At 44.1% G+C, this 16,658-nt stretch overlaps 1 protein-coding gene across 1 annotated transcript in view; it reads right to left on the bottom strand.

The window, feature by feature from the left end:
- Positions 1 to 5,434: 5,434 nt before the first annotated feature.
- LOC115393974 (receptor activity-modifying protein 3) overlaps positions 5,435 to 16,658 on the bottom strand; it is a 31,554-nt gene continuing 20,330 nt past the window's right edge. The window contains exons 2-4 of the mRNA XM_030099097.1: positions 16,132 to 16,161; positions 15,694 to 15,853; positions 5,435 to 6,919 (exon numbers count right to left, since the gene is read on the bottom strand). Coding sequence (XP_029954957.1) covers positions 6,664 to 6,919; positions 15,694 to 15,853; positions 16,132 to 16,161 — 446 coding nt within the window. The 3' untranslated portion in view covers positions 5,435 to 6,663. The remainder of the gene's footprint in view (positions 6,920 to 15,693; positions 15,854 to 16,131; positions 16,162 to 16,658) is intronic.

Below are 16,658 nucleotides of genomic sequence, written 5' to 3'. Positions count from 1 at the left end.
ATCTAATTGAAGAAGCAGAATGCGATGCTGCTAGTAGGTTAAATGAAAGGTTGACGGATTCGCTGAGCCGTGTTGAACTTCGCCGTGTTGAACTTCGCCGTGTGTTTCTGCTGCTGTTCGATGACTCACCTGCCTTGTTTGCTGTTGACAAATCGCAGCCTGTTTGCTGCAACAAAGGGCACGCTGGGCGGAGAGAAGAGAGACGCTAAAAACCAAGTGAGCTCATTTGAATAAACTATGAAAGAGTGGGTGACGGGGGGCGGAGGGGGAGTGGGAATCTAAGAGGGTGAAAGATTGGGAGGATGTCCTGTTTGGGTCATGTGCCTCAGAGCTTTTTACTGTGGGAAAGTGTGTGTGTGTGTATGTATGTGCGTGTGTGGTCTGTCTTGTGAGAACTGACTTCTGCTCTCTTCGTGTTGTTTCTGCGACTTTTCGTCAAATAAATGAACCCTGATGCACGAACGTCAATGTGATGAATTAGAAAACACCACTATTTGTATAAGGAGGTGTGTTTTTGTATGGCGGGGCCTCTCTGCAAACACACACGCACACACACACACACATCTACTACATCTTTAGCATTAATTATAAAAGCTAAACAAGCCTCATGACCCCTGCAGTGATCAATCACTGTCCAGACGAGCAGAATGGAGTTAAATATGTCAGACTTACATTAGTCTTTTCTGCTACGAGAGTAAAATCTGTAAATGTGAGTGAAGCTGTTTGGATATTCTCCCCCTGTTATTTCTGCATCATGATAATAAATTTCATTGAGAAAAAAAAAGATGATAAATAATATTCATGTGTTTATTTGGATTCAAGTCTACGTTTGCAACTATAATCTGTCTTCATTTGAATTGAATCTTCATCTCATGTCTGTATTTGTAATCTCTGAACGATCTCTGATTGGCTCATTTTAAAATACAAATCCACTGCACAAACAGGTGCTGAGTGATTTGTGTATTTTCTATCTGTTTATGTAAATCTGCTTCTAATTCGCGACTTACCATGCATGAACAAATGCCGAGTGACGTGCATCTGGAAATAGCAATTTGTACCTGCGCCTCTAATTTGCATCCTGGACCATAAGAAAGGAGGGATTTGTCTCTGTAGCTGCACCTGAGCTTCTGATCGCTGGTTTGCTCTGCGTGCAGCACTCTTACAGCAATAATGGAGTTAATAAGGAACAAAGCTTGTTTGTTTCTTGTATGTGAGAAGAGATTGTTTGGTTCCGTGTCAGGTGAAGCGATCTGAACTGAACGAAAGAGAGAAAATACAGTTCAGTACCTATAATGCAAAGGAGAAAGACAACGGGAGTGAAAACAGCCCATCGCACATCAGAGACAGCTGAGAGGCGGTGATCTCTCACTGATCATATTTGGTAACTTCCTGCTTCCTGTCTCCTCCAACCAAACTCTGGGAAAAAGCTCTGATCTGGTGATGCTGTCATGGCTTCTGTCCTGCTTCTCCTGTTTCTCCTCTTCTCCCATGTCTCTGCTCCCTGCTGGACGGAGTCTGCAGGACCGACTCTGGCTGAGTGGGTGAGATCCACTCAAAACCTGAGATCAATCAAAACCTGAGATCCCCCTTTAGTGTTTCTGATATGATATGAGTTGGGATGGGAATAATGGAGAAATCATCTTCGTCTAAACAGGGGTTTAGTGAAACAGCAAACACACTTCAACAGTTTGCCAAAGAGACAGCAGCTCTGCAACTCTTTAACAAAAAGATACAACTAACTAAGGCCCGATCCCATTTCTCTTTCCAGCCCTCCCCCTTGGCCCTACCCCTTTGAAATGGAGTGCTAAGGGGTAGGGCTGAAAGTACACCCCTCCGAATTGGAACACCCCTTCGACAATCGCGTATGTCATCAGTAGTCGCCGCTGCTGATGGCGTAGGCAGATGCAACAATTGTTTGCCAAAGAAGAATGTCTTTCTTACATTTTAAATCTTTATTAATTGACGAAATACTGACATTTCTGAACTTCTTTCGTTGCGGACGCCACCATCTTGCCGATCTTGGAAGGCTTTCTGGGAAATCTGTCATCCAGTGGTGGCCGGTGCCGAGTGGCGGGCGGGGTAAGTTCATTTCCACAATGGCGGGAGCGCTCGTTTCTCACCCGCTCATTCCAGGAGGGCAGTGTTGAAGAAACCAGTTTATTGAAAATAATCGTCTATCTGTTGTGCTTGGAATGCGCCTGGAATGCGTGGATGTGGAAACGAGCGCTCCCGCCAATGCGAAAGTGAACTAACCCCGTCCGCCACTCGCAGTGTAGGCCGACAAAACAAGCGCCCCTCGCCACTGGCCGCCACTGGATCGTACCCCTCCGTTTGGAGTGTGCCTCGGGAGAATCTCCTTTTGGAGGGGTGAATAGCCCTCCCCCTTGGCCCTACCCCTACGTCATAAGGACAGTTGGGACACTCCTATCCCTCCACGTGAACGCGCAAAACGGAGGGGTAGGGCCAAGGGGGGGGGCTAAGGGGTGAAATGGGATTCAGCCTAAAGCTGAGATTCTGAAAATTAACTGATTTTTACCTGTGATATCGATTTAATTCCAATAATTAGCAGGTGAAACATCAACTTTATTATTCTCCTCCCGGAAAATTATGCACATAAACAACATCAATAAGGCGTACAATCTTTGCACATCATTAAGAATGGTTTATTTTCCCTTTCCAGTTCTCAAAGGTGGAAGTCATTATTAAGCAGACAAACAAGCATGTGAAGTAGCAGTTTCAGCAATGCAGATACAGTTATATCAGATATTTAACTCCTTTACTTCTAAGGAATATATTGATGTGAACACAGCCAAGGATTTCTTTCCTCTTGAGAGAAGTTCCCGTCTTGCAGGGGTGTTTAATACAAAGCCAGCAGCAGCCTTGAAAAGCTGCTGTTTCTTTGTGCTCTGCCAGCAGTTCGCCCGTCTCATCAGTGCCTGTCTGCGGGGAAGCATGGCACTCTCACATTTCCTGCATCGCTTTTGGTAAAAAAGCACTGGGTCGGCCCACTTCCCTGTATTCTTCTGTCAACTCTGGGAAAAAGCCTTAATATCCTTCCTGCCCAGAAGACGCTGGCCATGGAGGCCTTGTGAAAAGCCGTCCTTCAGGGCGCGCTCGCTGCGTTGTCTCCTCCACTGCAAACGGAGCTATTGTCTCCTCTGTTTGTGTCTCTAAACTTTTGCCTTGCCTCTATGAAGAAACAAAATTTAAAAAAAAAAACTCTCTTGTGCCGCTTCCTGGACAGATACAGCTGAAAAAATCTGGTCCGATGCCTCGCTGTTTGATTATTCTGCACGAATAAGTAAAGAAAGTGCGGCTGCTTTTGTGGTCGTCGAGTTTATCATTTCCAGCTTTGTGCCTCAATTGAATGGAAGTGTCGACTGCAATGTCAACATCATTGACCGTCACCAACCGGCGGCGATGCCGGCATTGTTTGACCCCCCCGGTTTATTTACGTGATGCAGTGATAAGATTCGGATCCGCATGCTGGGCTTTCTCTGCATTGTCTCGGAGGTTTACACAGACACAAAGCAAACCTCCTCATGGCTTCTGCTCCGCGGCTGTTTGTATAGACTGACATGGTGTTGTTGTCTTAATGAAAGAATGATGTCGGGCCTCGAGTGCACGTACACACTCCGTCGAGTAAACTCTCTCAAGGCCTTTTTTCCTACCCTTTAGTCTTAAATCAAGAGTGTTCGTGCATTTTGGAGCGTCCGACTCCAGATTTTCCATTAGTACAGCAGAGTCCGGCACGCATTTGGAAGTCTATTCTTCTAACAGTTTTTTATTCTCTTTGATAATTCATATGGACTTAGACCATGCGATTGTGTTAAGTGCGCAGATAGTAGAACCTGAAAGTTGTAAAACTGCTTCAAATAACTTGAAAACAACACTTTATCTTCTTATCAGTGTGTGTATGTGTGAGTGTGTGAATTCCTGTCATCTCAAACGGTCTCACACACCTTGAAGCGCCAAACTTTCCTTCATCTCATCACTGCTTCGCTCGGAAGTGAATGCGGACCATTTAATAAAGCGGAGGAACGACTTAATTTCACGCCGCCGCTGCGGCGGCGGATTGCAGCTGAGTAGATTAGAGATGTGTTGTGTCAGCAGCTCTGAGCGCTCGTGTCAGTTTCTCTATGATCTGTTTCCCAGCGTGATCACAATGAGATGCAACAAACCGGGACAGCGAGCTCGGTCCAAGCTTGGCTTTCCCCTTCGATTTTAATTAAATCAGCAAAATAACAGGTTATCTAAATAATAGAGGGCTTGAAAAGATACAATAGCCATGTCTCTTTTAGTGTGTGATATGATATTTATTTCCTTTCTCTTGACAGTGATGGGTGTTCAGCCGCACGCACACATCCACACACCTCTCAGATAACGGATGACATGAGTTAAAGAGACAAATTAGATTATCGGGTACGCGCCGTGAGTAATCTGAGAGCAGACCGAGGAGCGAGGAGCGGCAGTGTGGTGGAGGTGGGTCCGTTTCAGATGAGGAAACACCTCCGATGAAGCGTGACTGTGAACGTGGAGCCCGTGACAGGTTGTTAGAAATGTCTCCGACAGGGTTTTGAATCACCTCGAAGCGGCTAATGGTATGTGCGCCGTACCCTCCCTCCGCCTCGGAGGCAGTCCTGCTTTCTGTGAGGAGGATTTTGGCTGATTCAGCTCCCCGGGGCCTTCAGAGCAACATAAAAGTCGGCCTTCATGTTTGGTTTTTTATTTTTGTTTCAGTTTGGAGAAAGTTACTGAATTCCTCGCATGGATTCTTCTTTCAAGCAATCAGTTTGGGAAACAAGGACTAATTTACAAAAAAAAAAAAAAAAGTGTTTTAAGCTGATTGAAACTGAAATAACATTCTGCAACAGGGGTGTCAAACATAAGGCACGTGGACCCCCTGGAGGCTCCAATCCAGCCAACCCACCAAGCAAATGGTAACAATTCCGAAGAAAATGTTTCTTAAGAGTAGTGGACACAACACAAGTTTTTTGGGGAATATTTTCACGGTTTCCTTAAAACTGGCTTTATGCTGAGATTGTGTTGAGGGTGTGTTATTTTAATGAAAGCCTTACAATGGGGGGATAATGTCGTAGGAAACAAAACCACACTTGCAGGAGGCAGATAACTGAACTTAAGCTGCTGATAATATTTTGGCAAAACTCTTGTGTGTAATAAACAATGTTGTCATTAGAAGAAACAAAAACTTAGATTTAAGGCTTTGTTTTACTGTTGAACTCAACACTCAATCACTCCCCGAAGGATAGAGGCAAAAATGTGAATTTACTGGATTAAGTATCTTCAGTTGAAATGGTTTTGTCATCCATCCATCCATCTATCATCAGAAATATGAAGACACAAAACAAAATCCAGTCATGAATTCTTCATTGTCTGTGCTGTTTGCAAAAATGAGACAGCAGGCGAAGATTTCAATAGACACTTGAAATTTAATCAAGGTACTTTGCTGAAGAGTTTCCATCGAGTTTATGCGAGAAACAGTGTGCAGGTGAGAACAGAAAGACAGAAATCAATGTTGCTTTGGAGGAAAAGTTTGGTGCTTGGTTTAATTTGCAGCGTGAGCGATGGAAAAAAAAAAAACAAAACAAAACAAAAAACACAGATGAAGTGAGCTTAACAGAACCATTCGTCAAAAATGTGTTTGTTTCGAAGCATTTCAGTGGTTTTTGTAGCACTGGAGCAGCAGATACAGTAGACAGCACAGACAGAGAGCAGAACTGTACAGACACGGTTTCAACATTGGTTTCCATTGAGAACCTCTTTTCGTAAGCATCAACAGTATTTTTATTTTACAACATCTTTTAAGTTACTGTGTTACAAATCAGTCCGTTGGGGCTCAGGTAGTCACACGAGATATTCAAGTCCCGAAACGCACGTATGAACCGTGGCGTTTCCTTCATCTTTGGGCAGTGTATCCGTTCCAGTGGTTAAAGTCCATTCAGTAAGTCAACAGTAAGACTAACTTCGTCCCCCCTGAAATGTCATCAAGTCCAAGTTTGGCTTCTTTTTAATCCCTCCAGGCAAAACAAACGGCTCCATGGTAAAATATTATAAACAGCACCCTTGAGGGGGGGGAGGAGGAGGGGGCGTCTTCTTTCCCACCGGTTTTCAGTTCACTGTAATGCCCGGTGGGCACTTTGGCCTTCAGCGGTGATACAGTGCTCTGACGAGTATCTTCAAGGTCAAGAAGTCTGGATCCATGAGCTTTGAGGAATGTATCCAAGATTTGGTCGGCTGTCCCGCCGGTCAAATTACCCAAGTAAGTGATGACAAACCAAACAACCCAAAACTCTTGGAGGAGAAAAACAGCTGAACATCTCCGTGACTGTTTACTGAGAGGATGAATCACTGTTCGGGCGAGGGGCGCCCACATTACCGGGAACTTACACTGTACATCACATGTGTCATAGAAGAAAGTCTTTACAGACCTGTGAAGCTGCTCGATGCGCAAAATCTTGCAAAAGATACAGAATATGACAAAAAAAAAGTCACTTTACACAGCCAGATTCTGTTCTTGGTTCCTCAAGATGTTGAAGATGTTTGTGGCACCACTTACAGGATAATTAGACGAGCAGAAGCAGGACTCCACGAGTACAGTACTGAAGTCCGGTCCGCTCCTCTCCCTCCTCCAATCACGTGCCTTTAAGCCAGGATGTCGCTCCTCTTGCTGCACCAGACCACCAGGGCGATCATGGCCAAGGTGAGGAAAACGGGGATCAGGATGAGGATGGTCAGCGTGTCGTCGGGCGGGTCCACCCACACTACCTGCTCCATGGTGCAGTTGGAGAAAAAGTGCTTGTGTATGCGGATGATGTAGCTCTCTACCAGCGGGTTGGGCCAGTAGCAGTTGACCTCATGGGATCTTTTTTCCGTGCAGAGGGTGAAGAAATGGTACTCGCTGGAAAGAGGAAAACACAAGAAACGATTGAGGAATGCATCCCAGAAAAGGCGGACAGTCTAATATCGACATCCAAACCTTAACCCCTAGCCCTTGTTCAACAACTGCTTCCCTCGCCCAAACCCTACTGCGGTTTCTCACCGTCATGGCTCTATTGGCACACTACCCTTCTTTATTTCAACAGGGTCATTCGAAGCTATCTTGAAGCTTTTCAGGCTCAAAGCTTTTGCTTTGATGAATTTTTTCAGCGTGCTGTAATCTCTGTTCTCCATCCTGAAGTCTCCGCTCATCTTATCCAACTTCACTATCTGGTCTCATCCAGGAGCTGCTGATTCTGAGAGTCTCGCCGGCTGAACAGCCAGCTCAGCTTTCCCACACGGCCACAGGACGAAATGTGTTTTATGAACATCTCCAGCTGAAATGAACTGTGCCACTGTTCACTGAGCCGAGTGCTGCGAGAGCGGCTGCCAAATTCAGAGACTGGCTTGGATTATTGAGGCAACTGTGTGTTATTAGCAACGGAGCAGGATAACATCAACACATTAGTTCCACGGTCCAACAATCTTTAACATGAAAAATCAGCTTCGGTCCAACTGAACGTTTTTGCCAAGCTGCTAATGTTCTGCCACAACCACCTCAGAGAGTCCAAACCTGCTCAGATAAAGGAAATATTACAGGTGGATGTCACATTAAAATATTCAAGGTGTGTTTTGCATAACCTAAAGAAAAGTTAAATGCATCCACTCTGGAAATGAAAGAGGAAAAGGTGTGTATATGGTGTAATAAATGCACGCAGAGGGAGTGTTTTTAAGCCATTTGAGGACAAGGCATTGATTTCTATTCATTCCTGCAGATTTACTTTGACTTTTAGCCAACAGTCTCATCATAAATCATGAAGCTCGATCATAAAACATGCCCTCACTTAAAGCCTGTCTGAAGTTGATTGCTGATTCATTTCGGCTTCATTTTCCTCAACTGGGTCTCAGTTCTGTCCTTCTTGGAACAGTGTGCAATCAGTTTGAGGTTCCCATGCACACGCACACATATTCATATTTCTCTGATTTGGTCTGTTGCACACACACACTTACACACACCTCAATTAAATTTCAAAGCAATGATTAAAACTGACATGCAACTCAGTTTCCCCAAAGTATACAATGTTATGTACACTGTCTGTTATTTAGGTCTAAAAAATTGTGCTTCAACATTATTAATGTGAACCATGTACAAACGGAATGTGGGAAGCTCACTAGAAAATCAAGAAGCAAAAAAAAAAAAAGAAAGATTTTCCATCACAGGTATTTCATATCTAGCCAGTCATCTGGAGAAGTTTTCAGCAACTTCCTCATAACTGCCTTTAAATATTCTGATCCCGGAAGTCAAACATTAATGAAAAAACATGAAAAATTAACTATAAAGATCAATGAACGGGTCAACTCTGCATCCACATCTATATCTAGTCTGAAACAAAACAAAGTGCTGTTTTCATATTTCAGTGGAATCAAATATTGATTCAATTTTGGAAGATATTGATTGTTATGTCTTCCATAAATCTGCCACATGGAACACTAAAATTCCTACTGTTATTTGTACGTTCCTGTTAAATCAGTGCCTTTAAAAACATTTCAAATGTTTTTTCCTGGAGCCTCCTTGACCCGGAGTAACCTCTGGATGGTCGTGACAGACTCCACTCAGCAGATGGTTCGGCAGGCCTGTATTTACCAGTGATAAAAGCCCATAAACCTCTGTTTGATGTGTGTCCATTGTTATATGGGAAACATCAACACGCGCATTAATGCTGACGATCACTTTCTGACTCGCTCTCGACCACGATGCGAGCGGACTGACGGGAAAACACCGGTTGGAACACAGTGTCACAATTATGTTGCCAAACACATTCGACTGATTCAGTCTGGTCAAATCTGGAGAAAACGGTCGAGCTGAACTCTCTTTTTATTTGAGGGCCTGATAAAATCGCAATGCAGATGATCCCAAGTGTCAGAAAATGTATGTAATAGGCTGTGATTACAGGCCAAATTCTACATATATTGATCTATTTCTGAAACTAATTAACAGAGAATCAATGGAATCAGTACAAAGAAATACAAATAACACACAAGTAGAGTGTCTATGTAAATATACATGTTTTTCCAAGATATAAAGAAGAAAAAAAGAATAAAGAAGAGACAAACAGGTAGAAAAGTAAAATTAAAATTGTGGTCAGAGTAAAATTTCATAATATCAGATTTTATCAAGCTTAATTATGTATTTTATTCCATATGTGCTCAGAAATATAAATATGACTGATGAACAAACTGGTACATCACTTAGGATTATGAGCGTATTTCAATGAAACAGAGAACAGTCTCAGACCGAGAATCCCCGGCTTCCCTCCAGGCAGCAACCAAAAACACACAACAACCTGCCTGCTGCCAGCCAGCAGCCTGCCGGCCCGCCGTCTGCTACGGTCTGACACCCACTCCCTCTGGATCGGCTCTCTTAAAGCCTCTGCTGGCCCTGGGAGAGGGAGGAGAGAGCCAATCGATGATCACCCACAGGTGTCTCTAATTCACTCCCTCCACCCGCCTCCCCTCCCTGCAGCCAGCTCACCACCTCCCTCTCTGCCCTGCATCGAAGCTCAGCCACGCCCCACCACCACAGTTATTTACCCAGCAACGTGTTGAAAATGACGTCCATTTACACAGAAATGGCTGAAACGGTGAAAAAGAAGCCGCCGTTTGGCGCATCTGGTTGTTTTTGTGATGGAATCACACACGGAGAGAACAATGAATGATACGAACGGAGAACGTTGCTGTTATCGTCCATCTGCTCAATCGCGTGTACGAGAAGTATTTACTTCGGCCGCGGCGCGTTGCATGTTTCCCCGTTTCCAGTTTCCAAGGAGACGGAGTCGGAGTATTTTCAAGAAGTTCCACCCTGGGAGCCGTTGTCAAAAAGTTGCACTCTCGGTGTCTCCGAGCGCCGTTGCCTCAGAAGCTTTCAGTGGCTCACAGCGTCCAGCTGATCTCCTCTCCGAGACAGACATTACCAACAGCCTCACGTTATGAACACATAACCCACTTAAAAGGACACTTTATCATCTGAACAGTGACGTGTGTGTGTCGTTAGCCGCATCAGGAAGACGCTCTGACGACTGCAAAGCGCCATCTGGTCCGGACAGAGACCGACCCGGCGGTGCATATGTATTATTAAAAGGCGCAGAGCATCAGAACCGCTGCTGTTCCTGCGAGCAAGCAGCAGCCCGAGGCGGAAAACCACTCTGTTATCGTCAGAGGGAGATGTGTGTAAATGCAGGCTGGGTACAGGCCGGCTCTCGGGGGTCCGTCCAGACCCCCCGTGTCTGTGTCCTGTCAGACGAGCGCTGGCTCATTACAAACAATAACAGTCGCGCCGGATGAGTGTTTGGCCGTCAGCTATCACTGCAAACAGCGCACGGCTCATTTGTCAAATAGAGGAAGCTGTGCAGGGGTCAGCGCTTGTTTAAACACGAGGCCCCTGGCTCTCCAGGCCCGGTCCTTCTCACCGCTCTCCGGTTCCTCTTCTGCCCCCACCCCGTCTTCAACCCGCTCTCTTGCCTTCTTATCGCCTGAATTCAGCCGCTGTGAGAAGTCAGCGTGTCCTCCGGAGTTTCGTAAGAAATGTCCAACATGTGGCCGAGCGGGCCGAGTTCCAGGGAGGGAAAAGCCTCTCCAGGTTTCCCACAATGATAAGTTGGTTCATCAGTCAACACTTTTAATGAGTCGGACATCGCTGCAGCAGCAGGACCAGACATCCCCTCTCTTAACCTTCAGCGTTAAAGGAGGATCAAGCCCAACCAGAAACACACAGTGGAAAAAAAAAAAAGCACAATCAGGATGGTGTACCGCCCATCCTCCACCAAAACCACAAAAATACTTGAAGGAAAGCAGAGACATTCACTTATTTATATCTTCGGTTATCATTTCATTCAACGACAAGAAACACCTGTTTAGCTGAAGGAAGAGGAACATCTGTTTCAAGAAAAATCCAAGTACGAACACCATCTGTTTGGAATCAGAAAACACGGAATTCACTACCTGAGCCTTTATTTATTTATTTTTTTGAAAGACAATGAGTTTCTTCATCAGGCAACACTTTTGGCATCAGAGAAAAGCCAGCAGTTCCACACGAGCGAGCAGACTGTGGAAAAGCAGCAGAGTCGAGAAAACTGGACAACAAAAAACAGAAGTTCAACCACTTAACCTGCACTTCAGACAGACCAACAAAACACTGAAAATGAGATACAAACAATTATTCATGAGCTCCGACTCTCTTTTTTTTTTTCTTTTTTCTTGGACCTGAACAGAAGTTTGTGTTTGTGCTCCTCTGAATGAGAATAAAACACCCAATCCCATCACTCCGGAATGAGAAAACCTGGTGAAATCCCAGCTTTAGGCTTTTGTTTTGGTGAGTTTTTTTCTCTTTTACTTTTTACTTTTATAATCGAACAGGTCAGAAGTAAATTGGACAAACAGCCAAAAGAGCTTTTAACCTGAGCCACCACGGCCTGAGAAACCACCAAACCAAACCCAGCTTCTCGCCTTCGCACACTGAAGCAAACCCGTCCCACATGAACAAGTCACAGCTGTTCTCCCGACACCGCTGCATCATTTGGTCCAAATAACTCTGAGCTGTGAGCCGTGCAACTCTAACCGATCTGGGAAGTTGACGTGTCCGACAGTGAGCTTGGCATCGAAATAATTCAAGTAACAAAGCAGATTAAAACAGGGGAGTCAATCATAAGTTCTGTGGCCAAAACACTGAAGAAATTGTAGTTATTTAAAAGGAAGACTGATTTTTTTCAACAAATTTCTCACGAGTAGCAGACACACAACACTGAGACCTGAGCCGCATGTCGGTGATGCTGCCATGAAAGCTAACAAACTAGCATTAGCCTCAAAGCCATGCTGTCAGGGTCAGTTTGTTAAAACATGCATAATGTAACAGCCACAGAAGTTTTTTTTTTTAAAACTTTCCACCAGTTTTGCACCCAAAAGTTTCATTAATATTGGACTCATATTGAGAATATAGTCATTTTCGGTCGTAATTGTTTGGTTTTTGTGAAAAAGGGCATTTTCGTTATGCATGACAAAACTCAAAAGTTTTCACTTATAGCACTATTTTATCAGTTCAGTCCATTCAACATTAAATTGGACTCAATGTGGCCCCTGAACTGAGATGCAGAATAAAACATTACATGACAGCAGTACTCACCAGAGTAATTATAGTTTGCAGCACACATGACAAATTACAAGAATTATTAAATTATTAATTATTTCAGGCAAACCATACAATTCATTGACATTGGCTAAAATTAAAGACATACAATCTTCTTGTTTTCCTGAAATTACCCATCATTTTCATGAATCCTTATTACAAATATGTTCTCACCATTTGGCCCTCTGATAATCATCAGTTTCCCATTAATGGTATTTTTTACAGTGACCCAGTCATTAATCTCACAACTTTGAGTTTTTATGGCAAAATATGCTAAATTTGAGTTATTTTTACACTTTTAAACGATTATTCACACTGAATTTTACATCTTGATTACCCTTTAACAACATGATATTTTTAATTTTTAACTTTTTCATCCATAGATTATTAGACCTGCATGTAAACATGAAGTGTGATCCACGTGGGTTCACATCTCACATACTGAGGTTAACAGTGTTTTGTTTTTCCACTCTGCATTTTGGTGTTTTGGCCCACGGCTTCATTTGTCAGGCAGCGTTGCGTCTATCAGCAGGCAGCGCCCGGCGCCACACGATCGGCTGTCACAGCTGATGACATGGTGAGCATAATTCAGCATCATCGCAACGGGGATTGATAAATACTGAGGCTAAAGCTAAAACGACTCTTTATGGGATAAACAGCGAGTGGCCCTCCGAGCCAACTGGAGCCTGTGACGCTCAGTGTGTGCCACGTTTTATGAGTTTCCTGCTGGAGGAGCGGTGCCAGCGGTGGATACATGAACCAGGAAGCACTGCGGCGGAAAATCTGACACCCGGCCCCAATACGAGACCCGCATGTTGACACATTTAGTTTTCTCTGAGCGGTGAAGGACAGCCAATCAAATGAAAGTGAGTGGGCACGGATGACTTAGACTTTGATTTTTTTTTTTTGTCTCCATTATGAGACAAATCATACTGAGATTTTCACAAAGCGAGCAGAGTGTTTCTGGAGGTGGATTCATATTAATCAGAGCTGAAGTCGACTCATTCCTCCACTGAGTCACCGCTACTGACGCCGCTGTGTTTTCCCTCCATGATGGATTTTTAAAAGTTGTGCAGCATGGATGTTTGTGTCTGCCGTGTGCTGTGGCAGCATCGTAGTGAATGAGGTCTGTCTAAAATGGAAAGAAGTTCCCTCTGGGATTAATAAAGTGTTTCTATTCTATCCTGTGTCTGGATGGATGTGCATTAACTGCCCTACAGGGACATGAATACAAACTAAAATCAATCAAGTCATTTATGGGAGTTGTTAATATCTGATTTACTGTTTAACTTGTTCTTTTCAAATCCCAAAATTCAAAGGCGATCAGCACAATATAACGTCACGGAGCCTTTGGACTGCCAGCCAATAAACACACGACAGTATAATACTAATTACGACCTCTCTGGGCTTCTTAATCTAATATTTCACTTGTGTGTTTGCTGGAAATTAGCTCAAAGCTCAAACAAATGTTCCCCAAAGGACAAAAAAAAAGAGGGGGGAAATAAAAAGCAGAGCAGCTTTGTGACCCGGGGGGGGTGAAGGTGGTGACCTCTCTTTCCCAGAATCTTTGGCACAGATCTGTGACGCAGACGACTATTTTGACTCCCGCGTGTGTGTTTATTGTGCAAGAAGCTTCGCTGCCTTCTGGCTCTGCCGCTGCAGCGAAGGAGAAACAACGGGGGGAAAAAAAAGAAAAAGATGAATGTGAGAGGTCAAAGGTGAGAGGAAGGAATGAGGTGGATAAAGATAGAAGTGGACGGGTGGTCCGGGGGGCTCGGATGCTCCTTTGAAAACAGCTCCAGCTTTGGGAGGCGAACCTCCGACTGCTCAGCCGCCCACGGCCGTCCGGGCGGCTGCAGGAGGCCGAGAGGCACCGCAATCTTTCTATCAGCCCGAGACGCCGGGCTGTGGGACTGACAGCCGAAAAGGAGGAACTATAAATATGAGCTCTCAGACAGGAAGCCGAGGGCAGCTCCTCGAGATGGGCCGATACGGAGGAGAGAGTCAGAATGTGGGTGGCTTCTCAAAATCTCTTTCAGTGCTTTCTTCATTCTGAGTAACGAACTTCAGCGTCTGTATCTGTGTTTAGGTTCATTTTACCTGTCAGAGGGTGATATTCTCTTCATGTCCCCCATAAGTTCATGCCACCAAATCTGATTTAGAAACATAAAGAAGGGGTAGCAGTGAATCCTGCAGCAGGCAATTAGATCAAGCAGCGCTGAATGCCTTAAAATATGATTAAAATTGAGTTTCTTCTATTTGTGGCAAACGAGCTCACAGCTGAGCGGCAGAAACACAAGAAACTGTAAAAAGGTTTATATCGAAGCAACAGTCACTTATTGTAAGTTACTGTAATGTAGCTGTAGATTTCTTCACTGTTTTACAGCAGATTTTACATTTACTGAATCATCATGTTTCTTATTTCTAGTTTTTAGCTGCAACCAGGCAGAACTGGAAGGCTGCATTTCAGTCTCACTGTTCATACTGGGATAATTATCTCGAAAGAATTAGCTAAAAGTTAGCTTGTTTCAACAATGTTCTCTTCACCTTTAGAAATTCTGTTTGTGTGTGTGTTTATTTTTTCTTCATATTGCTGAATCGATGAATTACAAAACTACATTCAGGTTATTTTCAGTATTATATTATAAATTTGTTTTATAAATTGAAAATTAAAGCACAATACTTGAATCAGTCTGAATTAGTTTTCATGCATTCTATTAATTAATGCATTCATCCACTAAATCCAATTCGCTTCATCAGCTTTTTAAATGCTTGTAGAATAAGCAGATGACAGAATCACATTTTAAACAGTCTCTGTTCTGAATGAGGACAAGTTCTTTCACATCGAATTCAGTTAAAATCACATTAAATTGTCAAAAACATGGGAATGTTTATGCGCTGGGAAACCCCTCAAATCCTTACATTTCCATATCTGTTTGGTGACTGAGATTAAAAACAACCATAATCCCCTGAATATCACAAGGCTGCTTGAAATCCTGAGAAATATTTCCCTTTTATTCATTTCCTGCCACCTTCACCAAAAAACTGGGAGACAGCCTCTCTGGAGAAACCTCTGGTGCGTGTTTGCCATCTTTACCACTGTCACTCCATTTACACTGAAACCTTTGTGTTGTAGTGGCCTTAAATATTCCCACAATGCTTTCCTACTTACAGTAATATCACTCACACACTAAATAGAGCGGCTTTTTTTAACCACAGGAGTGCAAGATTATCCCATAATCCCTTTCACATTCACCATGATATACCATGATATGACATTAAAGACCAACACAGGATGAATGCATCGTCTCGTTCTTTTTATATTCACGGGTAAGAGTGCCAGACGGCGACAGATTTGACGACGGCCCTTCAGATCCTCGGTTTGGCGTTCCTCTTCGTTTGCCCTCATTTTTCTTTTCCCACCGGGGGGGGCACGATTCCCCCGGTGCATCGGTTTTGGCTTCCTCTCAGCTCGTCAGGGCCCAGCAGTGTAAAAATAAAAGCGCGAGCGAGCGTACCTGATGAAGTGTGTGAGGTTGCACCAGTACTGCGGGTCTATGTGAGCCATGTCCTGCTTGAAGCTCTCCCCGCAGCCCTCCATCTCCCACTGCAGGCGCGACTCGTTGCAGACCTTGCGGGGCCGCGGCGGCGTGGGCTCCATGTTGAAGCTGTCGGTGGCTGAGAGGGCGAGAGGGAGGGCGGAGCGTTAGCGTTAGCGTTAGAGTGAGGCGTGACGAAGACCAGTGTTTGGGTTGGCGTTCTTGTTTTATTTCAGAGCCGAGTCTCGTGGGAACTCTCCCTCACTGTGCTCGGTCGTGAAGCCGTAACATGCAGATCTGTCCATCATTAGTTTTTATTCTCAACATTCTGGGAAAAGAAGAAAAGCCTGATCTATGAGACCAGTTATTTTTTAAAATACTGGAAAAATAAATGGACGGACGGATGAATGTGCTCACCTGACAACCCTCTCAGCATCCAGGCGTTGACTGGAAAGAAAACAGAAGACAACAGTTACTCTGATGGACAAGCATTCGCTGACAACCATCCTCTATGACCTTTGACCTCCCCCTCCTGCTCACGGTTCCTTCCTCCTATCTTTGTTTTCATGACTGCACACGTCACGTCATGTCTGGGACTTCAGCTCGTGTCTGAAGGCGAACATGAACATTGATGAAACTGATGTGAAACTTGTCAAAAAGTCATTTTCAGCTGTCACCGTTTTCAATTTCCTCCTGAACAAAAGTATCACAGAAGGTTTGATTTTACATTTTAACGCCTGGATCCATTTTATAGAAGACCTCGACAGGTTTAATGTCTTATTAATGTGGATTTTTTTTTGGACATAAATGTCTTCAGAACTTGCTTAAAGGAAGAAAGTGTTCGGCTGGTTCAGGTTGGTTTTGAAGGGAAGTGTCGTCAGGTTCGTTGGCAAGGCTGCTATCTCAGGGCAACAGGAAACGATGGTGTGACTGATAAACTTCAT

Source organism: Salarias fasciatus, chromosome 9 (genome assembly GCF_902148845.1).
Source record: "Salarias fasciatus chromosome 9, fSalaFa1.1, whole genome shotgun sequence".
NCBI lineage: Eukaryota > Metazoa > Chordata > Actinopteri > Blenniiformes > Blenniidae > Salarias > Salarias fasciatus.
The sequence above is the reverse complement of the archived record's forward strand: the minus strand, read 5'-3'. Positions and strand labels throughout refer to the sequence as shown.